General features: G+C 39.3%; 1 protein-coding gene and 1 long non-coding RNA gene across 2 annotated transcripts; one reads left to right on the top strand and one right to left on the bottom strand.

Annotated features, from left to right (window-relative positions):
• Positions 1–959: 959 nt before the first annotated feature.
• On the bottom strand, positions 960–26,146 carry LOC137187706 (uncharacterized). Its single transcript, XR_010929257.1, has 2 exons — positions 26,016–26,146; positions 960–1,263 (listed from the first exon to the last, which is right to left on the bottom strand). It is a non-coding gene; the product is annotated as an uncharacterized lncRNA (long non-coding RNA).
• zranb2 (zinc finger, RAN-binding domain containing 2) lies at positions 22,652–27,419 on the top strand. Its single transcript, XM_067596802.1, has 10 exons — positions 22,652–22,807; positions 23,449–23,501; positions 23,600–23,708; positions 23,965–24,047; positions 24,138–24,214; positions 24,591–24,743; positions 24,839–24,999; positions 25,466–25,525; positions 26,044–26,193; positions 26,423–27,419. The coding sequence occupies exons 1-10, from the start codon at positions 22,752–22,754 to the stop codon at positions 26,478–26,480; spliced, it is 960 nt and encodes a 319-aa protein (XP_067452903.1). The 5' UTR covers positions 22,652–22,751; the 3' UTR covers positions 26,481–27,419.

Below are 27,419 nucleotides of genomic sequence, written 5' to 3'. Positions count from 1 at the left end.
GCAAGAGCTTCACTGTGAGCTAAACTCACTCAAGCTAACTGGCTAAGATTTAGCATTAGCTAATCCTGGTTGCTTTAGTAATCAGCTATCAGTTTGCTGTTAGTAACTGCTTGTTGGTAACTCATAAATGTCTGCCTTTTTGTCTCAAAGTAACATTACAACCTTTTTTATGTCCAGCAGTTTACTCTCAATTCACATCCATCAATGTTATACAATCCACCAGATTAGTATAGCTTCCTAAAAATATGAAGTTCTTGAATGTTTGACTGCTATTTGACACTTACTGTTGATAACCAGTGATATAACTGAACAATACTCAAGACCCACTGCATTTTAGGATATATTTACTCATGAACAATTACTACACTGTCTACATCAAATGTGTAATATTTAAACTTTGGAACATCTTGTGTTATACTTCTGTCCATCAACAGGCGCACAGCCTGCAGCGAGGGGCAGAGCTGCATCACAGTGAGTAGTGAAGACCACGGCAGCAACATGGGACACCTGAAGAGAGCGACGCTTGATGTGGAACTGAAGCAGAAGCTGCAGGACATCCAGCAACCGTTCCTTAGATGAATATCTTCCACTCAGTCTGCCCAGCTAGGAGAAACAGTGTGATGGCGCCCTGTGTTGGTGTGTTGATGGGAGTTTCAGCTTGTTCAGTAGTTTAAGACAGAAGCATCCAGGGGTTGGCTGCTGGATATTAGTGTAATCCTTCACATGCTCCTTTTGTAAAGTAAAGTTTTATTCTATACTTTTATTCTAATGTGGTGGTTTTCCTTCATATTATACACTACCTGTACTGTTGAATTTGACTTCTGTGTAAACATGGTTGCAGAGAACCTGAACATAAATTATTTGCAACAGTTTACTGAAAAAAATCTAATGCTCTTTGTGTTACCAGGTGTCCAAATCAACCAAAAATGTAATAATAATCCACGATGACAAGTCTACTAGCCTTGTATTACACTGGCTTTAATGTTGTTACTGTACATTACATTCAAACAATTACATGTGTAATACGGGGTTAACTTTTCACATTAATACTGAGAAAAAGAAGAGAGAATCACAGTCAGGTCTGCTCAGGTAACAAGGACATTAATAAAATATACATGTTTGATTTCTGTGAATGTTCAAACTTTTGTCCATCTCTACATTTCTTTCAAAGACTGAGGCAGAGTGGACAAGAGCAACAGAGGGTCTGATGTCGTAGCTGGAGGTGTCCTCATCTGCGGCACTGTACTGTGGCACAAGCTGCTTCTGTAAATACAATGACATGTGTAAATTAATTGTATATAGGTCAGTTTGAGCTCAATGTAAGTATATGTGACCACTGAAATACAAAAGACAACAAACTTTCCCCTTTTGTTCAGTATGATTACTATTGTCACTTCACAAAACACTTCAGTTAAGTTCAGATAATTATTGTTCTTCACGCTGAACAGACACTTCATTGCTGTCTGTCCTTTGACTGTCTGGTAAGTTTTGCATTTTGTTTGGTTTAACAATTGAGCCAAAAAGAGGAGTGCCAACTTACCTTTGTGAGTATGACTGTGCTCTCGCAGTGTGCCAGCTTGTGAATTAGCATATCTTGCACCCAGCCACTGCAAAACTGTTCATGAGCTTCTAGGGATTTGTAACTTTTAAACTATTTGACGATTTAACCAACTTTTTAGCCAAACAAAACAAAAGGTAAGCTGGCAACTACCATAGCACCGTAGCAGGCACAGGCAGGTAACAGAGTGTGTTCCTCTAAAGATGGCGCCCCCATCCCAACACACAATGAAGTGTGACATACCGTCACACTCTCTACTCTTATTTTCAGGTGATTATATACTAATTAAAACATATTTATGAATATTATATCCCATTTCTGCCAATCCTCTTCCGCTAGATGCCACTAAATTCTACACACTGCACATTTAAGAGCCACCTGTAGGCTTCTTGCACCTGATCTAAATAGGTGCATCTATGTGAGCAAAACATGGAGAGGAGACAGTTGAACAAATGAGAATGAGCTCCACTCGTGATAAATCTTGTGATAAATTATCTCGAGAAATGGGCCTTTTGTTTTCTCGATATAACAAGACAAATTAACTTGTGATCTCAATATAACAGCATTAAAAAATAATTGCATACTGCATAGAATATACACACTGTCCCTGCAGTACCACATGTCGACCGCTGATGGAGGAGGTAGCTACACTAGCTTAGCCGAAAAATTGACTAACTATGACATTACGAAAGAATAGTTAACCCACAGCATGCAGGTCCCTGGATTGGTCACTTGGTCACTCCACTTGTCTGCTGTACTCAAATTCGGTTTTTACATACACATTTATTAACTTTTATTATTTTTATATTTTATGATATCCACAGAGTTTCTCACTCACTTCACACTCTTCTCCTCTCTGTGTCTGCTCTCATCAACTCTCCTCACCACGTAGTTTGGGGGAGGAGCGGGACTTAACATATTTCCTCCAACAGGAACTTCCGCTACGCTGTATAACCAATGATAAACTAATGTAAACAAAATCAGTCTGACAGGCACATGAGTTAACCTAAAATATAGAATAAAAGTGCTACATAAAATATAGCCATTTAAGAGGGTGTGAAAAAAAAACAAAAAAATACCATCTCACAGGGACCCACTGCAATCACTCATAATGCAAATAGGCAAAAATGGCAAAAATGGCCCTGGTACAGGGCATCCAACCTGTACCTGCTGTCTGGAGTTACACCTCACAGGAGCATGTTAGTGTATGACTGTAAAGAAAGACAAAACGAAAGATCAAACAGAAAATGTACTCTTGTTTAAGGAATAACTGTGCTCAATGAAATATCAGGTAGTTTATTAATCATAAACATAATGTTTTGCTCTTTCTTTTGTATAGTCCATAGCGTTTCAGCTTTCAGCCTGCATTTGCATATGGACTTCTTTCGTGAGAAGACTTTGAGGAAAAGGCTCAAAAGCCCCTAAACAACAAAGAATGTGGACTTGTTTTCATTTTTCAAACACCACCATACACCACACTTCCCTACAGCAGCTTCAAATTATCATTTTCATGGTATTCCAAACTATTTGTTCTTCTAACAGTATGTGCCATGTTGATTCCATACAAAGTGCTTATAAAAGTGAGAATTAACTTATTAATATTTTTCTATCAAGGATTTTGTTAACATTTTGTCAACATTTGTTTCACTGACATCTTTCAGCATACAATGGACACAATACAATATCACACCTAACATACTGGAAATTTAACAAATAATGAACCAGAAGTCCTTTAAATACTTTGAGGAATCATACATTAATGCATGTTTGTTGTAACCAACAGTTTTCATCGCTTGTAGGTGTTGGGATGTGTGAATGCACAGGGTATAAATGATTGAAAAAAAATATTCTCGGTTGTTAGGGTCTTAAGTTTTTGGCCTAAGGGAAGTGTCTTGAAGAAATGGTGGAGAGGTTGTGATGAACCTCAAAGAATGTTATCTGCCAGCCCACTAAGTGCCTCCAGGAGATGGCTGCCAGGGAGTGGAGTTGGCAGTTGTTCTGTGATTTTGGATTCTGATTACTTTTGACTACAAAGGTGAGTGATTCAAGAGAACAACTCAATTCAAAAGGGACTGGAAGACTAGGATGAGTGTATCTCTAAAGCTCTTTTCTTGGGATGTTTTTTTCATAATATTCATTATTACACATGACAATTAAGCACTTTTTCATGTTGGCTTTGACGTGTACTATGCTCTATGAGTCTATTAATAACTGGAACATTTTGAGTTAATAATGTAATAGGTAGAGATAGCAAACTCATGGCTAAAGTGCCTTTTATACCTCTGTCAGACCAATGGTGTGACACATGTGGAGAGGACAGTCTGAATTCTAACCTGGCTTTGTTACCCTGATCCTGACCTTCTGATGCAGGTTTGGCAATGCTGCATTTTGGTTGGAGGGGGAGAACATAAGCTTCCACAGGATTGCTAGAAACTTACACTAAAAGGTTTTATAGTTATTACATACTATAATATTTTACCAAATTGTGTTGTTTTCTTCTCTCAACCAAAAATAAATACTTACTGTAGTTACTGTAGTTTGTTGCATTATGTGACACCAAATAAATAAATATTAAACAAATAAACCACTTCTGCACAGTCTGCACTGTAAACTAGTGATATGTATGGAACTACGGTTGAAGACCAGGGTGTTATGTGACCTGTAACGAGCAGTGGGATAACACTGCTAACTGTCTGGTATGAAGGAGTTGTGAATGCATTAAAAGAAAAGCATTCGTATCACAAAGTGGCGTGTGAAATATCTCTTTCCCAAGGTCTGGGTTAGTTAGGTTTAAACAGCTCTGGCATGCATTCAGCCTTATGCTAGTGGCAGTATGAGAGAGACTTTTTAGACAGCATTTCAAGAGATGCATGAGGAAATTCTCCTGCTGTTGCTGGGAAGAACTTGTTTGAAGCAGAATGCTCTTGTACTGAAGTAAAAAATGTTATTAACTTTAAGCATCCAGTGTACTCAGCACAGTGAACAAGCCCTGTGCTCAAAGCTGTCAGCAGTGCATCCCATTCCTCTCCTTAGTAAACATTAGAAAAAAGAAACCAGCTCTGTAACAAGAGGTCCCAGCAGGCATGCAGCCTTACAGCTCAGTGAGTTAGCCAGCAGTTGAGCTGACTCAATCTGTTTGACTTTCTCTGTGGGGCACATGGAGCCCTGGGCAGGCAACAAGGTCCTTGGGCTTGGCCCACATTGATCTGAAAATTCAGCGCTGGACCGCTGGCCAACTCTTAAATATTTGGTTTTAATTACTGCCACAACCTTTACTCTGGCAGGTTACTGTTGAAACATAATCCCCAAGGGGCTGCACAGCAAGGGCATCACACCATTATTCAACCATAGAGGGGATGGCAGCCATTCCCTTACCCAGACATTTTTTATCTAGGAAATGGGACACAGCCACAGCACACTATATAGGCTGCCCCTGACAAAGAGCAATAGAAAATAGTGAGATGAGAGACACTCCATAACCATTAATTATACAGCAGCTAAGTTCGGCTGAGGAGCGAAGTTTATCTCTCTGGTGGATTTGGTGGATTTTTGAACTTCTCATTTGATTACTTACCCTGTTCACCTGTCTGCATCAACAGCCAACAGCTGCACTGATGAAGGTGAATACTGTTCCTTTCACAGATATATAGATGATTTTATAATTTTGCCTCTTATTGTCCACAGAAACATGGGGGAAGAGAGAGGAATCTGATTGTAGATCAGTCGCCTGAGGGTAACATCTGCCTGTGTGTGAGTCTTCTCCTCAGCAGGGTCCTGACAATGACTATATAGGACATTTCTCTTGTTCACTGTGGCATTAATTATCCATTATCATCACTGAGGTAAAAAACAAAATGCATTTTCCTTTTGGGATTTATTTGGACTATCCTGCTCAAGAGATCCTTTGTTATTTTTCCCGAGGCTGCAGCATCCCATGATACAAAAGAAATGTTTTATGGTGAGGGCCAAAGAAGTTTGCCTTCAGCATGCATTTTTAAAAACTGCCAATGGGATGTAACAAACTTTTGGCGGAAGTAGATACGGAGGTATGTTAGGTGTGAACAAAACATTTCTCATCAGCCTACACTCTCTGCTACTTGCATGAACACTGTTGGAGCCTGATCTACTATCTTTATTAAAAGCACTAATATCCTGAATGTTTGTTGTATTGCTTTCACAGCATTACCCATTACCAGCCTCTCTTTTTTGCTGTGGAGAAATCATTATCCCCCTTGGTGTGAGACTAAGAAAGCATGAAAGGGTGGGAAAGTCAAAGTGTGTTTTACATATTGGCTTTTAATCCTGACACTCCAATAATTGGACTCCATCACATGTATCCTTTGATGTATTTCTGTCTTCAAAACCACAAAGCTGTGTCTACCCCACGGACCATGCAGAGACAAAAAGCTTTCCGATGGAAACACAGCTCCTGTTTTTGTTACCTCTCCAAAACCAGTGTGTACCACTCTCACAACAATGATCCCCACAAATCACACTCCTAGCTAAGCCTTGAGTATGGGGAGTGTGTTTGCTAAGGGGGTAAATATCGTCTATACCTGTGATCCTATCACTCTCTGATTAAAAATGTCAGTGAGGCCCTGGAGGTGACAGATTGCAGGGTTGCTGGCATCCCTGGGTATTTTTGGTGCAGGGACAGGTGCAGCATGCCTAGGAGACTAGGAGGGAGGAGTGTGCAAGAGACAGGGAGGGAGGGGAAAATGGAAAACATGGAAGGAGGGAACTGGGAGCAAAAGCTGCTCATCGATGGCCTGTGGCTAGCCTACATCATCCACTACCTGGGCCAGGCTCCAGAGCTCATCTGTGTCAGGCAGAGAGGCCTGATTCTCTCAGCATGATTGTAAAATGCCCATCGCAAACAGGTTCGTGAGAGGCAGCAGACAACACCAATCAGTCTGACAGAACCAGTACAGGTCAGATATTTAGCACTGTTGGGAATCAAGTAGACTTACATCTACATCAACTCCCCTATCCTCCACATGGAACCGATGACGCAAATCGAACAATCCCTGCACGACTGCCAGGACGACGTATGACTGTGAGGAACAGAGACACTGCTGAAGTTCATCAGGGCCCCCTCTAAACCCAATCCATCTGTTCCCACTGGTCACTTGACTCGGACTTGTCATTCAAGGGACAGTACAAACAGTCATGCCGTCTGTTTGTACCATGCCACTTGGAAAGGTTGACACTGTCTCTTTGATATTAAAGACACATTTTCATAGATAGATAGATAGATAGATAGATAGATAGATAGATAGATAGTCTCAGGCACCCCAGCAGTAAATGGTTAAATATAGTGGATTTTCATATTTTTTATACTACACTGTCCCTCCCAAATTCCAAGTAGGTCAGTTCCAAATATATTAAATTTGCATTTCTGTTATTGGACAGCACATACAATTTGTTCATAAGAACGGTCTGAGAGGGAGTTGGACATCTCTAAGGTCTAACTGACCCCAAACAGAAATAATGTCAGTATGTAGGATAACATATTGTGCATGTCTTTGTTTGTGAATGACTTTTTGGCAAACAATAGTTGTGCAAAGACCATATAACCTAAGAGCATGAAAGATTTCCCTATTTGGTGTAAATGTTTTACAGTCATTACTGTATTTTGTTACCTTGATCAAATGTGTAAGCCCAGGTTGTGGCATAAGGAATGGTTTTCACTCCAATACTTTTCTATATATAGGGATTTAAATATATTTGAAGGAAGTAAATTAGTTGATTTTGCAATTATTATCATTATTTCCAGAAATATAGGAGTGGGGATATGTGAGGCCCAAAACAATGAGGAAATAAAGTTAATATCTAAGCCCAGCCTAGCTGGGCTAAAAACAAAGGTACTGACTGGCAGTGTCTGGCATGGTCCAGTATCTGAGGAAGGCTGGCAGAAGTTGGATTTGTGTTTATGCTTTGTGATTAAGATACCCACTACCCATAGTGTGTGCCCTTTGGCAGGCAACCCTCTGAGGTCTCACACATGGACATAATGATATGCCATGGTGACTGGCGTAGCGCCACTGCCCATTGCCTCTGGTCATGAAAGACAGGGAAATCATCAGGGGCCACACTTGGCATAAACCATCTCACTCTCACATATGGACAAAAATGGAATCACAGATGACAGGCACTGCAGTCTAAGCAGTCTGTGACCATGTGCTGGTTGATGTCTTGGGAAAATCCATTTCAGAGATGTGGGGGATAAGCATTGCACAAGGATAATCCTAGATTATTTCCATGGGGATTGCTTAGTATACTGCAATCAAGTGCCCCAGAATGAAATGTGTCAAAGTGACCTAACCACCTCTATGGACTAAGACAAACCTCCCTTTCAAGACGGATGCTCTTAACAAGGACCGACCGATCTGTAGTCAATGGAGAATGTAGTAAGAATGGTTGATTACGACATACATGGCAAGTTTGATGGATAATATTTGAGAACCAAATAAAGTGGGTCTGGAAGAGATTTAGCACCACATCATAAAAACAACACACAGAAAGATGTGATCAAAAACAGACAAAGACAGATAAAAAGAGATATAAAGAGAAGGTGGCAGGGATACAGTGACAGTTACATAGTAAATATTGTACACACACACACAAACACACACACACAGGACAGAAGCAAAGACGAGTAAAGAGAGCAATCAGACCAGCTGTAATGACTGAAACTAAATTATTGATCAGTTTCAAATTGATTAGCTCATAACAAAGAGTGTTTTCGGCATTGCTTTTCTATCGTGCAGAGCTGTCAACCCCTGACAAGGCCACTCCACATCTAAGGCATCACTGCAGAGGGCTCACAGGCTTTTATTGCTGTCAGCAAGCCCTGAGCAAAGCAGACACTCGCCTTTCAAACTCATTAGCCAACCCTGACGTGATGAACTCATCAAAGGCATTGTAATGAATAGGAGATGTGAGGAACCAATGCTCTCTCACGTTCAGCGATTCCTGCTCTTCCTCATATAACCAACATGATATGAAGTTAGCCCATAATGGAAACTAAATTAATTGTGAGTGTGTATTTCAGAATGAAAGTGTGTCAGGATTGCCACAGAGGACAGTCACAACAGCTGTGAATGTTTGGATGTGGCTTCCTGGGCCTGGGCCAAGTTGACAGCCACATCAGTTGCTCTGTGCGGTACACACAAACATGCAAGCACTCAAAATCACACGCATACAATGATAAGCCAGAGAGAAACACAGACACTCTGTGCTAGTATTCAGACAGGCTTTACAAGCACAATCACAAGCACATACACACAGGACAATACAATACAATACAATACAATACAATATATAGGGTTCAACCAATACTGTATATAGAGACTATAATGGCCTGCAGGAAAATCAGAGTTGCAGTCTGCAAAACCTGCACTAAGATAAAATGTAAAAGAGAGAAGGTATTATAAGAAGACAAATCTAAATAGAAAATGAAAGAGTTAAATGGAAAAATAAAAATAAGCTAAAAATTGAATAGGACAGATAAAACAGGATAGCACAAATTATAGTGCAGCTACAGCGAGATATGAATCAGATAGATAGATAGATAGATAGACAGATAGATAGATAGATAGATAGATAGATAGATAGATAGATAGATAGATAGATAGCAATGCCTGTTTGTGACCCCACACCACAGATTATTGCCATAACATTGGTGTATGCTTTCCCTCTACCCCCACACCTTGCCGGCATCGGATTAAGGAAGGTTATAGGGAAGGTGTCCGACAGTTTCTGTAACTGACAATCTGACATTCACACCCACTTTCACGCTCTGATTGGCCAAGTGTACTGAGGTGAAAAAGGAGCCAGGGTTTTAACTTCCCTCTCAACAACCAAGTGCAACACCATGTATGTACTCCAGGAGACTGGAAAATGCGCACCATTACCACCGTGTTTGCTGTAAATGATATCATGTCCCCCCTCTCTTTAAGGCAAGCAGCTTTTCATTCTGCCTCCAAATGTGGCCATTCTGAACAACTATATACACATTTGATTTCCAACAAGGATGGACAGCACAGCATACAAGCTACTTCTTTTTGAACATAACCTGGTCCTTAGTGTGCACTTGAGTTATAAGTAGTTCAACCAAAAGTGATGATATTTCCTTGTCAGATTGTTTCAGTTGAAGAATTTTTAGATGCCTTAGATTTATCTTGGGACCCCTTGGGGTCATTCCCCAGGCTGGAAACCATTGATGTAGTGAATGGGGAATACATGAACAAGGGAGTGATTTTGGACACTCTTGTGTCCTGTCATACAGTGGTGTCAATGCTGTTTCAGAGAATAGAAGTGTCGAGGAGGCACTGAACAGTTTTTTATGTTTGTTATATTCTCTAGGGAAAGCCTAATGAGGGATAAGACTTATATCCTTTTAAGTCCTTTAAGAGCATTAGTCTGTTTGTAGGTCAAGTGACATTGTGTTAATTTTTTCTTACAAAATGACCAATGAAAGAAATTTATAGCACAAATATCAGTTGTCAGTACCTTCAGTTTAAGATCATCACTGACATGTATCAGCCTTCAGAAATTCTTTAACAAACCAACACCTATCTAGATATATAACACATTTTGTGCTTCACCCCACTAACTGCTGTGCACACACCGTCACTCACACACACACACACACACACACACACACACACACACACACACACACACACACACATACATCTCCTGCATACTGAGGAGGCATATGGGGTCAGCATGCATTCATGGGTGTCTGCTCTGTGACGAAGAGAAAAGAAGCTGGGAGCACGAGTGGAAAGTGGATTGGAGGCATATGGAGTATTATACAGAGGTTAGAGAGCAAAAGTGTAACACATTCCTCTATTTTTCCTCAGTGGTGACAGCAATAGATATCTGTTGAATCCTGACATTTAATTTCAGGTTGAGCATTAATGTGAGTGGAAGTTGATGGGAATGCAGGGAGAGAGGACATTGTCTCAGTTGGGTTGGTTGGTATCCATAATTGTAGTGTAAAACAGCTGCAGAAATCTACTATACTCAGATCTGTATCTGTTTTAAATGGATGTTAATGGGTATGTAATGGGTCCTCAATTGGATGCTCTACTGCAATTGAGAACCCAATTTAGGAATGTACTCTTACAATAATTACTCGTTGTATCCTAATTCCGTACTATATACTAATTTTAAGCAGCTATATATTGTATTAACACAGTAAAAGTGAGAGTTAGATGAGAGGATTGACACCATCATCATATCTGTGCGATAAAAGAGTAATAGCCAGCAGCTGGTTAGCTTAGCTTAGCATACAGTTTAGAAATGGACGAAACAGCCCCTGTATCCTGGCTTGTTATACTGTATCTCTTTTGTTTAATCTGTACAAAACCGAAGTGTGTTGCAGTTTGATGGGGGTTATTTGCCAGGCTATTTATTGGATGGGCACAGTGACCTCCTGGTCTCGTTTTCACCATTGGGTTGCCAGGCAACCAACAGAGACTCCAATTAGTCAGTGGCTAGAGTTGCAGACTGATTGATGTATGTCAGTGCATGTATGGCATCTTTTCCTATTAGTACAAATAATATGAGTACAGAGATTTTCAGTATACTGTGAAAACAGTATACTATGAGAATTAGACATGAATATATAATTTGTTGTATGGAATGAGACACAGCCAATCAGTATTTTATTAATAAGTTTCTATGATGATACTTTCTCACATTCAAAATTACAAATCCTCTTCTGTGTCAATATAAGACATTTTAGAGAAAGTACCTGTATTTAACTGTTGATACTGACAATTTACCCAACCCACAAATATCCAATGAACCTCTGTGTGCATCAGTATAAGTGTAAGTTTATGACACTGTTGGGAGAAGCCACTGTATTTAAGTGTCCACACCAATAACTCTCCACAATCACACATGTCCACTAAACTTAGTTTGTGTCAGTATGATAGAATATTTATGGAAATGTAGACAATATAGTGCTGTTGCTCCTTCTTTTCAGTCATCACACGCCTACAATGACCACCTGAATACTGACATTGGTATCTGTTTGATTGAAATACAAGGAGACAAGGTGTCTGTGTATATGAGAAAACCTTCACAGAGAATACTCTGTCTAAGCTCTTTATATTTTCTGTGACTAGGTGTCCACACAATTATTATGAAGCATGAATCGGTATTAATATGAATGTTTATGGGAATGAGGGAAGTAATGCACTGTAGACTAATAATGTTAGCTTAGTGATTAGGAATCCGTATTTATAATTCACCACACCCATGGACTTCAAATAAACCTGTATCTGTATCAACATGACAGGAAGTCATTTGGGAATCAGCGGAGAATATCTATTGTGTCAGGCTGTTACAGTCTGAAAAGAATAGGGCTTGACTCAATGAATAGGTTTTCATTTTCATAATTGGCTATGCCTTGTGTCTCTGTGTAGTTTTCTTTGCAAGCTTATCACAATAACACAGAGTGATAATCGGCTGTTATCTCAATCCCCAAAACTCTCATTTCAACAGAGGTTATTAAAGAGTGAAATAGTTAGCCATATAGCCCCTCACTATATTCCACGCACACACTCGCTCTCAGATAGAGTATGAAATAAGAGGCCTCTCAACTATTTAATAACCCAATTTAATGATGATGATGAAAACATATTCCCACTTACCTTTTCATCTAAAACGTGTTATGTTAAACTCAAGTAGTCTGAAATTATAAAAAAGGTGGGGACATCAATATTAATAAACAAGCCTCTGGGCTGATACATCAACACTGTCCTCTTGTGGTGGCATTGATTTAGAAGATGTCCCCGTCTGTTTGTTGCCTGAGTCCAACTGTCCCAGATTTGTGTTGCTTTGCCAGGATGCCTTGACATCTGCCAGACACAATTGTGCCCAGCTGTCCCGAAAGGTGGCAGCAATGTGGCATGATTTGCAAGGAATTTTGGGTTGAGGATGCGCTGGAAGAAAATTCAGTTTCCAACAGTTGGATGGTACACCATTAGGTCATATTTATTCGTATGTCCCTCAAGGAAACAAGCATGCCACCTCTGTTTTGTACAATCTTGACCAGCTAAATTATAAAAGAACAGCCCACTGTGTCTCTCTCTTACACAACATTATGTTTTTTATTCACTCCAACAACATGCATGTTACTCAGCAACGGAATACATTCTTTTGGATCCAATCTTTCATTTAAGATAACCATTTCCTACACAGTCAGATCACCATGTATCTTATACTTTCTTCTATACTTATATGTATCCTTCCTCCTCTAACCATTTCTCTAGATCTTCAGTGGTGATTTCAGAGATGTTTCTGTGTGTGTGTGCCTGTGTGTGTGTGTGGGCTGGTACCCAAGTCATCCCAAATGACCTTGCATCCTCATTATTCTTTGCAGCCAGGCACTTCAAAGCAAGCTGTGGGACGGCGGAGTAGAAATGACGAAGTGGTGTCTGATCTCACACTGATTCCTGCTCTGACTGATACATACATGCATGCTGCTTGCTTGCACTAATATAGTCAACATTATTACGAGGGTAGGAAGAGGAAAGCCTTTAAAGTTGTCCTCAAAAGAGGATGCTGTGTTTCCAGCGATGTAAAAAATTCATAACATCTTGCAACACATTTGCTAATATCACTCAATCGTAATTCAGTGGGCTACCCCGTGTTTTTCCCACTATGACTCCAGCAGGCTGGCAGTGCTTTAAAGTCAAGGAAAAAGTAAGATCCCACTTTAAACGCTTGGTGGTCTGTTAAACAGCATTGATTCATAAATGGGGGATGGGACTAAAGGCTGATTCCAGTAAAGGGGTAAGAGGATGCTTGTGGCCCTTATGGATATAAAAGATATAGACACAATTCTCATTTAGAAAATAGTAATTTGTGGCTCTTTAATATTACCTCTGTGACATTTCTCCTGGCATCCAGCAGAGATGATTTCATGAGGTAGGGGTTTTTATTCACAAGCTACACCGGAGATAAATCATGTAGCTGGTCCCCAACAACCATCCCTTACCCTCTTCTCTTTCACACATATCGCCCTTGCTCACTCTATCTGCCTCTCTGTTACCCCATCTCTCATTCTGTTAGGCATGACATGAAAGTGGTAAGCCCCACTTCTCTACACTAGCTGGTTTTGGGCTGTTCTACAGAGCGGCTGGCACATCACAGCACCTCTGCCTCAAGAGATAGAGTCATTTGAATTGTATTCCTCAGCCCACAGAGCGCTACACTGGATATTATCATCAAATGGGCAGCAGTACCAAGAGTCTGACACACTGGTTAAATTTGACATCTTATGTAAATTGAAGAGTCAACATTTTTGCTGTGCACGCGTATGAGTGTGTCTCGCTTGTGTGTTGAGAGAGGACATGTGAGTGGGTTGTAGAGGCACAGATCCAGCAGTTTGTCTATGTTGCAATGCAAGTGTGGTGCATCGAAAGAGACGTGCAAAAGGGGCCAATCTGTTTTCCCACTTTTCCGGCAGTTCTTATCAGGTAATTACCGGCTCACCCATGAAATACCAACATGGTGCTGGTACACTAGTGATGGTAGAAAGGCGACATAGGTCATCTTGTAATTATGACTCCTTCCTTCTGCCTTTATTGTCTCTGCATAATCAGCTCCATCAGGGCTGAAATAATTGATTCCCCATTTATGCTAATGGTATGGATCTGGAGCGTAGAGGAGCAAATACTCAGCCATGTTGTCTTTTGGGTGTGACATTTAAAATGGAATGAAGAAAGAGTTAGATTCCAGTCAGACAGCAGGATGTTTTTGCTCTGGCCTCAGTGACAGCCTTGAGTATAGGCACCAGGTTGCACTTGTACTAACCAGACCAGACATTGAACAGGAATGAGACCTTCAGATGTATTTCATCACTGCCTGTTTAGGGACCTTTACTATTGTGTATCAACTGATTAGATCGCACTCATGCATGCAGAGCCTTACCAATTAATCCCTCCACCAACCAGACTGTGTAAGACTCTAAACACACACTCACATAGGCAAGACAGACCCAGACAGGCTTGCTGGCACACCCAGAGAGATACATATGTGCAGATTTGCAGAGAGGCAAATTTGCACACCAACAGTCCAAACACCCACACGAAAAAGACACACACAGTCATAAAAATGCTACATGTTATTTGTGAATAAGATCATTTTATAACAAAATAATCTAAAGTGAAGGTGTGATGTCTTCTACCTTTGGCCTGCCAGATAATGTCATTTAACCATATATGAACCATACATTACTATAGTGAAGGGGGTAAATTCAGTTCAGCATAAATATATACTGTACTGACAATCAAGTAAATATGTAGTACTTTTGTCAGACATACTATCATCCTCTTAAATGTATCATATTCATATTTTGTTTTCAATTTGCCCTTATAATCATTATTTTTCAGACACCCAATAACTCATTTTGTAGAGCAATTTATTTGTAAATATTTTTAATTAAACCGCCCTTGGTTTGGCTCCTATGAGAATACAAACCTCATCAAATTGCAAAATCACACTCCACAGACCCCTTTCATTCAATGGCAATGTCCGACATATATCTGACAAAAGCTTCATAAAACGTATCAATCCATAGCCTCACAACTACCTCCGATTGCCTTAGTTCTTTAATGTCAGTCACCTGTCAGTCCACAGCTGATAGGCTGGTAGAAGCCCAGCGGGTTGCCTGTGGCAGGTAAAGGTAGCACTCTCTCGTGGGAATTAAAGTTTTCTAGGTACTGCTCATGAGCAAATCACTTGAATGCCCAGTGTCCTCTTCACAGAGAATTACTGTAGTTAAAATGTAGTAAATGTAGTAAAAAGATATTTTTAACATTGCAACACTTAAAATTAAGTGAAAACATGTTCAAAGCTGTATAAACATCTGAGTCCATCTTAGCGATGCACTCAATTTCATGAAATCTGCTTCAGCTGCCAGCCACTAATTCCCACCAAGCCAAATGGGCACTTACTAATGGCCAGTTAACAAAACCTGCACACCAAGGAGCTTCTGCCATATTGTTCTCTGGACAGCATTCTCCCTAGAGAAAAACCCTCAAACAAAGGCAACATGGTGGAGAGGAAAGCCATGACAGCTCTATCTCATTCCTCCCTGCCACTCACATGGCACACATCAATCACAGCCTGCTGGCCTCAGATCTGTGCAGCTCTCTGAATGCAATTTGTCACAGGTCCTTAGGCGCTGACATGCTCCTAAAAAGCTCAACTAATCTGCCTAAGATAACAGTCTTAGATTTCCTTGGTGGGTGTTAATCAAAATGATCTGCTCTGTGTCCAAGAAATGACCACTGGTCACTATGAGGATGGACGTTGTAATTAAGCAAGTCGTTAAGCTAATGGGAATGGATGAGCACAGAGGATGAAACGATTTTTGACACTTAAAAGAAAATGCTCCTTTAAAAAAAAAATATCTAGTTTGGTTTCTCAGTCATTTATGAGAGCTCTGATTTGTTTGTTTTTTTCTGGCAAAGCAGTTTGACAATAATATAAAAGGAAAAGGTGAGTAAAAATCTTAATCTGAGATTTGATTCTAACTTTAACATTGTAACTTTAATATTCTTTTTCATTCTTGGACTTGATTACACTCCTCTTTTATTAGGACTTTTCATTTCGGCAATAGATTACTCATGAATAAGAGTCTACATTATTCAGTGACTGCTGGTATATTCACCAGCCAAATGCCTCAGTCTGCATGGTGAAAGGATACTCCAGCAAAGAGGATACATGTCACCCCTTCAAGAGCAATTGCCATTCTCAGTGAGCCCTCCATGGGAGCAAGCTGCTGAGAGGTGGGTGTGATGGGCCCAATTTAATGCTCCATTATGCAAATTGATCATCTCAATTGACCATCACTCTGGTAATAGGACGGGCTGACTGGGTGCTGGGGGGTGTTTTAAAATCTTTAGAAAAACATCAGACCAAAGTCCCAGTTGCTAAAAATAAGCGAGGTAAGTAAAAACATGAAGAAATGCATCACAACTTCCACCAATGAGGCATGACGGAGATGAGTGACAGGAAGTTAATGGCTGTCTTGGTGACCGACTTTACTGACCAGTCACATTTAAAAGTCACCTGTCTTGTATTTCCTCTAAGAGATATTAGGATGTAAGTATGAAATACAGCATTTACATAATGAGTTTCAGCTTAATAATATTTTTGCACTCCTATTCACTTGTGTTACGGCTTTCTACTTCGATTTTTCCCCTCCAAGCTGACTCCTCTGTTGATAATTCCATAATTCCAAATAGATTAGAGGAGCAAAGCAGGGATATTTGTTTTCATTTCAATCTATCTTGGAGTTGATATACCACAAATTATGCATTGTAGTGAACTCAAATTGAGTTAGATATTCCTTATTTAATGGGGAGCTTTTCAGTGCGTTTATCCCCTTGTGACCCTGTGAAGAATCACACGACACACTCGAGTTTCCCTCAGAATGGACAGGGTGCAGGAAAGTCAGAGTATGGGCGAATTAATTTTGTCAGTGCCTAATTGCATTTATTGGCCATGCCTGGCACCTCCTAATCCTGGATTATGATGATGCATTAACAGCTGTGACTGGCTGTTTACAAGGCATTTATTAGCCGGTGTCAACATAACGAGACAAATTCCACCTATCACATTAATCACCCCACTGCCAGGACTATGTCACTGCCAAGAGTAGAGCCAGATGACGCATAGGCCGGGGCTGCGCTGAAGCTGCTTGCCATTTTCCTGCATTAGCCATTGTTATATAGCAATCAGAATACCTCTTCAGTAACTGTCAGCCCAGCAGTGAAGTTGTGATGTGAAATTCGAAGTGAATAAAGAGCATTGAATCGAGGGCGGGGTTAAAGATAAGCAGAGAAGAACCGTGGGATCAAATGCATGGTTGAGTGCATCAAACCACAAAAACAATTTTCCCCACATAATGCTTCTAATTGAAGTCAGGTCACTTAATTACAGTCTGAGTATTGTTTACTGTGAAACCATCTCCTCTTCCTTTTTGTCTGTCCATCTGTCAATTTCCCTTCGCTCTACCTATCTCATTTTCATTTTCTCTCTGCTGCCACAAGAATACACAACATTCAAAAAAAAAACAGGACTGTATGGTGAGTGAAATATTATCCCATACAAAAGGAAATATGAAATTGTGAAGATTGTTTCATGAATTACGTTTCATAATCCATGATCCAATCTGAAGAATCTTCACTGTTCTATTACTATCAAATGAATGAAAACATTTGTTCTAATATGTCTGTTCACTCAATTTAGCTTTAACAAAAGTACAAAAAGATATTTCATAACTGAACTAGTATTCTGTTTAATTCAGCAGCTTTTAGAATTCATGTTTTAGTCACGCAGCAGGAGGGACATTGATTTCTTTCTTTTTCAAGTGGTCCCCAAAAGTGATGTGCGGCAATTAAACATGAATCTGCACGACAGACCTGACAAAACCATTTGAGAAATGACATCGGAGAACGTCCCGCTGGCCTTGCCTTAACGATGGTAAGGCTTTGAATATTGCATTTTGTGCAGACACACAGGAATCATCAAGTGAGATCGCCAGGTAAACACTTTATCTGTGGAATTGTCTGATTCCATTTGAAGAACAATCTCTGGTCTCAGACTTCGTGCCTACATCACTCCTCCGACTCTCAGGCCTGTCTAGATCTGCTGGACTTGACACATTCATACTGTCAGCAAGGAATGCTCAAAATCACCTGCAAGATCAAAGTATGATGGTTGTTTTTCCTTTGAAAAACATGTTTCTTTCCCATAAAAAACATGACTTTGGAATAGACTTCCAGGCAAAGGGGATTTTTGCCAATCTGAGACGTGAGAGTATGTGATAAACATTATCTTTGAAATCAATATAGAAATGTATGAAATTAGACCAAAAAGTATATCAATATGACCAAACTATCAGCACTAGTAGGTGAGTGCTTAACATACAAAGTACAATACATTTTACACAATCAAAACTGATAATGCCATGCAACTTGTTCCATCTTGCATTTTATTACTGCTAACATTTAGATTCATTACTTTCAAGTTTTACGCATCAAATCATGCTTTGTTGATTGCTTTTAAAAGAAAGGATGAGACTGGATTGTAAACTACATGCTTTCTGGCTTCAAAAATGAATGCGCTTTAGTGATAAGGACTGGATGAGAGGAAAGGAGATACAACACAATGCAGCGGCACATCTGCCAGCATGAGCTGTTTCACTGCGTGCACGGTAGTCTGTGTTATGCTGTATAACTCTGATGGGGTTCACTGGCACCTTACAGTTCACCTATCACCACTAAAGTGTGAACACAGGATCACCTCTCCTGCTGTGTTGGACCGTCCTCTAACAAATGTACAGAAATAAATAGACAGCAAAGTATCAAATTATTTCCAGTTAACAAACAGCCAGACAGTTGACTATAGTTTGGCGCATAGGGAAATACATATCACTACCTTGATTAATGCTGAATCATGGTATGGAGATAAGAGTGGTGAGTGGAGTGCGTCAACTTCCACCAGCCTCCAACTCTTCACCCTCACTCTACCCCTTTTTCGGGAACAGCTCCCTGCCATCTGTCAATATTGGAATGCCCTGGTGACTTGCAGTAGGTTTATCCAAACCTACATACATGACTGCCTTTCCCTGTCAGAGACTCTGCTGTGCATGAACCCTCAGCCATAACCAGCCACTGGGCTAGAAAACAGTGTCAGCCTAGCCAAAGCCTCATTGATACCCATGAAAAATATCTCTTAGTAGTGTTATTGACCCAGGACACAATCAGATGGTGGGCTGTACATTGGCCAGAAAGAACACAGTAAAGTTAAAAAAGCATTACCGCCAATGAAGCCACTTTAATGTAATGAGGCGATGTTTACCTAAGTGCTATTTAATTGCCTGACTTCTCTCTGAATCTTTCATGCAACTGTGTGCTGCAAACAAACATAACACAGCACTGGCAATGTCTCCTTATTAGTTATTCATGGCTTCATTTGCTTCACATCTCTCTTCATTCTTTTCTGTGCAATGCTGAAAGCGAGCAGAATGTACACACTCAGTTGAAACCAGTGAGTAGAGATGGCTCCTGCACAACCAGTGAGAAGAGGCTTCCTTCATGAAAAGTGACTGATGAAGTAAACAGGACTCAAACAGCACAGTGGGGATGCCTTGTTATGTACGAATAACCAACAGTGTGTGTATAGACTGTTGTTTTCATGTAATATCAAACGTCTTGCCTCTGTATGTGATATTATGAATTATACTGATGAAGGGCCATAAGTCATTTCCTTTAACAGAAAGAGGCTGGATCATAAAATGTGACTCTCTTACCTCTGATACCTTATCTTTGCTGCCCCCGCCCCCTCGTAGTCCTAATAAACCTTGTGTAGGGCTCATAAATCAAGTGCATGTCTCCCTAACAGATACATGATGATTAAAAAAATGTATGATTAAAAAATCTTGTTCAGTTCATCTTGAGTGTACTCAATTAAATAAACCCATCTTGTCCAAGGCATAAAGGACAAACCTCAGCAATGTCATTTCACCCCTGTCAAAAACAGGCAAAGGAAACTGAGGCCAAAGAAGAGAAAGTAATAGTTGAAATACTGAAATGGCTACTGGTGTGGCATCGGGGTCATGGACCAGCTGTGACAGAGACCTCCAAGGGTCTTTGACTTTGACCGACAGCAGATTGGGTGGACAAGGGCGAGCAATTTAAGCTCTGGTGTGTTCTTAAATTGTAGCAGTTGTTAAGTATTATCACATAGGAGAATAACCGACTTGCAACTTAAAGCCCCCCCCCCTCCCTCCCTCCCTCATTAATAGCATTTACATCTCAACAACATATGGCGTGCTACCTCCTGCATCTTAACTATGCTAACATTAAGAGCTATAAAATCAGCTCATCTGTAATTATAAAACATTTTGTGTGTCATTGGACTGACCCTGTTCTTGCAAGGCCAAATTTGATTGATAGTTAAAAAAACATGTTTGCAAAATTTTGAAATAATAGCATTCAATCATGTTGCAATTTGTGACTTACATTAATACTTATTGAATGGATCTTGTATGAATTTCAGATCATTTGGAGTTTTTTACCCACACAGTTCATGAGATTACATAGTACAAATGGTAATGCTTCATATGTGAATGTTATAATCATGGAATACAGTCTTAAGCCAGATCCTCATCCAGAATAGCAGACCTAGATCTATGTCTTACCTCTACTCTGAATTAACCTGAACTCCTTATCTACCTCTATGATTTCAGCACCGACCACTTGTGATGACTTTCTCCCTGCTCTTTGGTTTTTAAGCTATTCTGTGAAAGATCAGTGTCTTATTGGATTTCAAGTGAGACTGGTGCTACTGACAGACACTTCCAACTACCTGATACTTCCTTAATACTTCCTTACACAGCTCCATAAAAGGACCAATTTGAAACATGCTAGCAAAGGATTTTAGGGCTATGAAATGTATGAATAATTTTGTAAAAAATTCTATAAAATATCACAGCTCATATCATTTAAAAATCTTTTTTATATAATTTTATCATCTGTCACATACTATTTAAAAAAAATATTTTAAAGGCTAAAATTAACATTTGATTTTAAAACAATTTGACTATTTTTGTGTACAAGTTTGGCATCATCCAACATACAACCACAATGTTTCAAAATGTATAACTTACCTATACTGTAGTGACACAACTTTGTCCTGGATAAAAACTTGACTTATATTTGTCCTCTACACTTTATTTATATAATAATATTATCAAACATGGCCAGTATAAATATCTCTTTAATGTGTTTCTTTGTGACAATGACACTCCCAGAAGAGCCGATTATGCAAATCTAACAAAATGTCATATCATAGCTATCATATTATTACTCAAAGGTTTACTATGGTGTATATTATGCATAACATAAGATTCATTTGTATGTGGGATTCAGTTTGTGTAAGCTCTCTCTCTCTCACACACACACACATACACACTGCAAGCAGATGCCAGAACAAAATAAAACCGGAGGGTCTGTGGACATGTGCAGTGTTAAATGTTGGCATTAACTGTCATCTAGTGGCCAGTACTTGTATTGCAAAAAAAAAAAAAAAAAACATTACTGGCAAGATCAGTTAAGGATTTAAAGATGCTAAATTTTGATTGTGAATTTCTAAAGAAAGTGTGTACAGTCAACAATATCCATAATTTAAAACAGATCTTTAATCAGTCATTTGCTAAAATGTTGTCAACTGGACATTTACAACCTCAATCTCAATATCTTCAATATCATATGAAGATATCTCTATGTATTCAAAGCCAGTAATTTCAATTCAACAAATTGAAGGCTTACCTCAGTCTTTATCTCAAAACTCAACCCTGTGCCCCTTTTGTTTGTGCATGTGTTAATCACTCTTTTCACATAACCACTCTGCTTTTCAAATGTGTGATGCTGAGGGTTTCCCAAACACACCTGAAGGTTATACCTATAGGGATGTAAAATGTGCCTGGTGTTCAATAGCATGTTCATAGTCCTCTAGTTTACTATGATATTTGCATGACATGTAAACTTGACACATTAAAACAAAATCTGTCATCACCACTGCATTTGCAGGAAACCGATATCTTCTGATTACAATATTTAGTTTGCATGGTTTAACGTTTCTCAAGAAGAACCGGTTGGTCTCTTTGTCAATGTTGCATTCACGTGTTTTCGGTAATATAAGTGGTCGGTTTAAAAAGTACATTATTGTCTCAGTTGTTTGGTTTACATGTTTGGTAAACTTGCAGAAATTATATTTTTTAACATGGCTATGACGTTTTTTAAAGTATGACCTATTTCACTGTTCATTAATTGTGGCAGTTAGGACACGGGAGGTAAAGACAGACAGTAGTGTATACCTTTGTTGGCTTATGTATGTAATAATTGCTGTGTTCTTACACTGATGAACGAAGTGTTTTTTTCAAAAACTACCTGGCGCAACGTTGGCCCGTTTTTACTGTACCTAGGATGTGAGACAGTACGTGTTTTCATATTACGAAAAAAAAAGTTACGGTGAAAGAGCTGCCGAAAGTCACCTGAAGGCAGCAGTAGAGGGGGCGGCGCTGATCCAACTATTGCTGCATGAGCACAGTGTGCGCACCCTGCTAACGAGCCAGCCAGTGTTAACAGGCACTAAAATGTCGGGGAAGAATTTTCGAGTCAGCGACGGGGACTGGATTTGTCCTGATAAAAAGTAAGTGCCCCTCAAACATGAAATAAATCCCTATATTGAGTTGAATGTAGTCGCAGACTTCTAAAGTCTCTGCTTGTGCTAACAGGCCAACGTCAGCTAGCTAGCGAGGCCTCCTAGCGTCTAGTTTAGGCTAATGTTGGCTAGATAAGTAAACTATTTACCTAACATCCACCATTTCATCTACACTAAACAGAATAAACATGACATATCAATTGTGGATTTAAGGGTGCGGTTTTGGGTTTACGCGTCACCGACTTTGAACATTGTCAGTATGCGCTGAGCTAGCTAGCATTAGCATGTGTGGGTTGGGGTTTTAGATTGTCCACTCACTGTCGTGGCGGATGTTTACTATGTTGCAGAAGCCAAGATGTCATGAGTGTACAGTCCTAACTCGGGGTCAGCAATATCAGGTTGCGAGTGCTCTACGTTACAGATAAGCCAGCTGCAGTTGTCAGTGCATAGGCCTGCGACACAGGATGTTCTACGAAACACTGTTAGCAAATGGTGTAGCACATGAAAAGGGAATAAAACAGACATCATCCGGCAATACTTGCTCTTAACACACTTATGCCTGATTAAGTACGCATCAAGATCAAGCCAAATCTGTATCTAACGTTACATTATGTTTTGTGCTTTTGCAGGTGTGGAAATGTGAACTTTGCAAGAAGAACTAGTTGTAACAGATGTGGCAGGGGTGAGCCCGTTTCTGTGCAAATGATTATGTCTTGCAGAAGCATAATACATCCTTTTCAAAAAGCTGTTGTACTGAAGATCATTGTTCTGTTTTCACAGAGAAAACCACAGAGGCAAAGATGATGAAAGCAGGAGGAACAGAGATTGGGAAAACTCTAGCTGAGAAGAGCAGAGGCCTCTTCAGTGCAAATGATTGGCAGTGTAAAACGTAAGTGTTTATTTTGAACTGCAGTGCAATCATTAAATACTTTTAATATTTGTTAGAGTAAATGTGTTTTTTTACTTGAAGGTGATGCATTTGAATTTACATTTAATCAGAGAATTTTAAAGTAATGAACCAAGGAAGTAAGAGAAAAAGATTTGTTAATGGGTAAAATATGAAACTGTCTTTACAGCCGTTAAGTTTATATGTGTTACAGAAATATCACCGATGTCTATTTTCCTTCTCTGTTCTTTTCATAAAGATGTGGTAATGTGAATTGGGCCAGGAGGTCAGAGTGCAACATGTGTAACACACCGAAATATGCCAAGCTTGAAGAGAGAACAGGTAACCCAACAAATAAATAGTTTGCCAGTTGTTGGTGTGCTTTTGAATACTAGTTATTGATTTTTTTTAAAACCTCTATTATGTGTCCAGGGTATGGTGGAGGATTTAATGAAAGGGAGAATGTGGAATACATTGAACGAGAGGAATCAGATGGTGAATATGATGAGGTGGGTGCCAACTGGTGCTAAATGATCAATAATGTAATGATTCGCAATTGAAGCATTATTGATTAATCTGTCGATTATTTCTTGATTAATCGATTAGTTGTTTGGTCCATAAAATGTCAGAAAATGTTGAAAAATGTTGATTAGGTAACGTCCTTAAATGTCTTGTTTTGTCCACAACCCAAATATATTCAGTTTACTATCATATAAGACTAAAGAAACCAGAAAATATTCACATTTGAGAAGCTGGAACAATTAAACAATTATTAAGATAGCAGGCTATTAATTTAATAGTCAGCAACTAATCGATCAACCAATTAATTGTTGCAGCTCTACAATTTTTATTGATGAGGATTATGTTCTCTTTTTGTTGTTACAGTTTGGTAGGAAAAAGAAAAAGTATCGTGGGAAGACCAACAGCACATCCTCCTCAAAAGAAAGTGAAAAGAAAGAAGTGCCAAAAGATGAAGAGGAGGAGGAGGAAGATGATGAAGATGACGAAGAGGGTGACCTTTCCAAATACAAACTGGATGTAAGATTGGACCCTCAAGCTAGAAATTCAGAAATATTGTTATACTAGCTGATAACAATATTAATATAAAAAAAAAAAAAAAACTTCCTCTCCAGGATGATGATGAGGAAGACGATGGAGACCTATCAAAGTATGACCTGGACGCCAGCGATGATGACGACGACAAGCAGGCTAAGAAAAAGGGCAGCCGCTCGGGCTCGTCCCGTTCTCGCTCATCCTCACGCTCCTCCAGCTCCAGTTCACGGTCGAGGTCCAGGTAAAAGGGTACAGGTCAAGGGTAACTCCGGGCAAAATGTCAGTATCAGCTCAATCTTCCTTCTGATTTACTGATCAACATCAATTAAATGTCCTGTTTTGCTGTTTGTTGTTTTCTCTTTTCTTAACCCTTCTCCTTCTGTGGTGTAAGAAACTTGATGTGAATAATCTTGAGTTGTGTAAACGTCGGGTTTCCGGATGTCTATGCGTTCAGATGGAAGGAATGCATTGTTCATATTGTAATCTTGAACTAGATAAATTAGATGAACTCCATTGAACTTTAGTCTAAATATATGCTCAACAATGATGACATACAATAAGGAAAGAATAGTGTTTCTCCTCTAAATATATCTCAGTGTCATTAAGTACTGAAAGTGCAGTTCATTATCACGTCTGTGCCATATGAACCACGTAGCTATGTTTGTTGTGAAGAAAATATTGGAAAGGTTTTGTTTTTTGTCTTTCAGGTCCCGCTCTAGGAGCTCATCTAGTTCCCGATCTGGATCTCGCTCGAGGTCCCACTCCAGGTGAATGAGGTGACATGCACTCTCTCCCTTTAGAGAGTGTATGTATGGAGCAGAAGGCTCCAGAACAGTCTTAATTCTTATCTTAAATTTTAGCAGAGACTGCATAGTGATTATTTACTTTTTCCCTTAATCTGCAGATAGTCATATGGTTCGAAATCACAATAAGGAAAACTCATAAGCTTTTATTTTGGTTTTCATTCACCTAATGTAGGTTCATTTCAGGTTTAAGTTTGGCCTGAATATAAATAGTACCTGAATTGAGTTACAGAGGCTCAGAAATCTAAATAGACTAATCTAGGGTCTTCATCAAGCATCCCTGCAGAGTGGTGCCCACTCAGTTAATGTCACTATATTTAAAAGTAGTGAAACAGAGCCTTAAAGTGTCTTGAATAAATTTTCCCAGTACAATAAATCTGTAGCTCAGTGCTCTTATTCAGAGAAGCTTGATAAATACCCATCCTGGTGGAGCTATTGCCTTGACCCTACTGACCTTAGTGCTTGGTTTATTCCTCCAAAAGATCCAGCTCCAGGTCTGGAAAGGGCTCCTCTCCCCGGAAGAGGTCCCGCTCACCTTCCTCCTCACCTGAGAGGAGACAGAAGCGCAGTCGCTCCAGGTCCTCATCTGGAGGGAGAAAACGGAGGCGTTCTAGATCACGTTCGTCCGAAAGGTTTGGGTTTCTGTGGAATACCACAATGGCACTGATTATTATTAGCCATCTATCGCCTCGCTTATGGGAATTCAGATTTACAGAAATATGTCCATATTTTCCATTTGTCATAACGCTTTACATTTTTATATCTTGTGACCTTTTACTTGTTTCAAGTATGTATAATTGAATGTTAATAGTTGAGCCTGCTGACCTTTTTTCTCTTCCCATGGTGTTTGTGTGATTTCAGGCGCCGCGGCCACTCCTCTGGATCCTCCCATTCTGGCTCCAGTTCAAAAAAGAAATAACTTTATTACAGCCTTTAAGACAAACAAGAAAAGGAACCTTAGTACAAGTGCATGTTATGTTGCAAGGAAAGCAACAACATCCATACAGTATGCTGTTCATTTTCATAGAATCTCCAAAGTCTTACTTCCCTCAGCAAAAAAAAAAGACAGCAACATACTTCTCTCTGCCGTTTCCCATCATTACATGCTCACTTCTTTTTTTTTTTTTTTTTTAAATCCACATACACCCCAATCTGTGACAAATGTCTGTAACTATAGGTGTCAAATAAACATAAATGTTTGGTCCTATAAGAAAATCAAATATACTGTGATGAGGCTGTATCCTATTTTAAACCCATTTTACTCTCAATATTAGTGGCAGTACATTTTATTCTGCCCATCTTTGGGAAATTTAAAAAAAAATGTATTACCTTTTTATTTTCTTTGGCCATTGAAAACATATGAGAATGTGTTTGGAAAAAAGTCAGTTTTTCTTTCTTCCTGTCGTTTTTTTTTTTTTTTTAGTAAATGCATTCTTCATTTTTTTTTTTTAAATAAAAAGTGAAGTACCTAAGCACCAATTTAAAATAACAGATGTAGCAATGAATTTTGGCTGTTTGTTTTATTTTGTTGATAAATATATATATATTTTGTGTTATCAAGGTAAGTATTTTACTTTTTGATATTCATAAATGGCAGAAAGTTCAACATTATTTGGTTTAGGTGTTTTGTTTTTTGTTTTTCACAGTTGTGGCCTATTTTACAACTTAGTTATTCCTCATTTGTCACTTGGGAAACCAACTAAGTCAATAAATGATAGATTTCAGTGCTCCAAATTAGTGCTGCAAGAGTAACAAAAATCCTCCTATGTCCAGATTAAAGGTAGAATGTGGCAATACTGTCTTTTTATTGGTGAAACAACTAAAATGTACACGTGTAAATAAAATCCTGTTGACATTG

The sequence above is a fragment of the Thunnus thynnus genome, chromosome 8 (assembly GCF_963924715.1).
Source record: "Thunnus thynnus chromosome 8, fThuThy2.1, whole genome shotgun sequence".
In the NCBI taxonomy this organism is placed as follows: Eukaryota; Metazoa; Chordata; class Actinopteri; order Scombriformes; family Scombridae; genus Thunnus; species Thunnus thynnus.
This window is presented reverse-complemented; position numbering and strand designations above follow the sequence as displayed.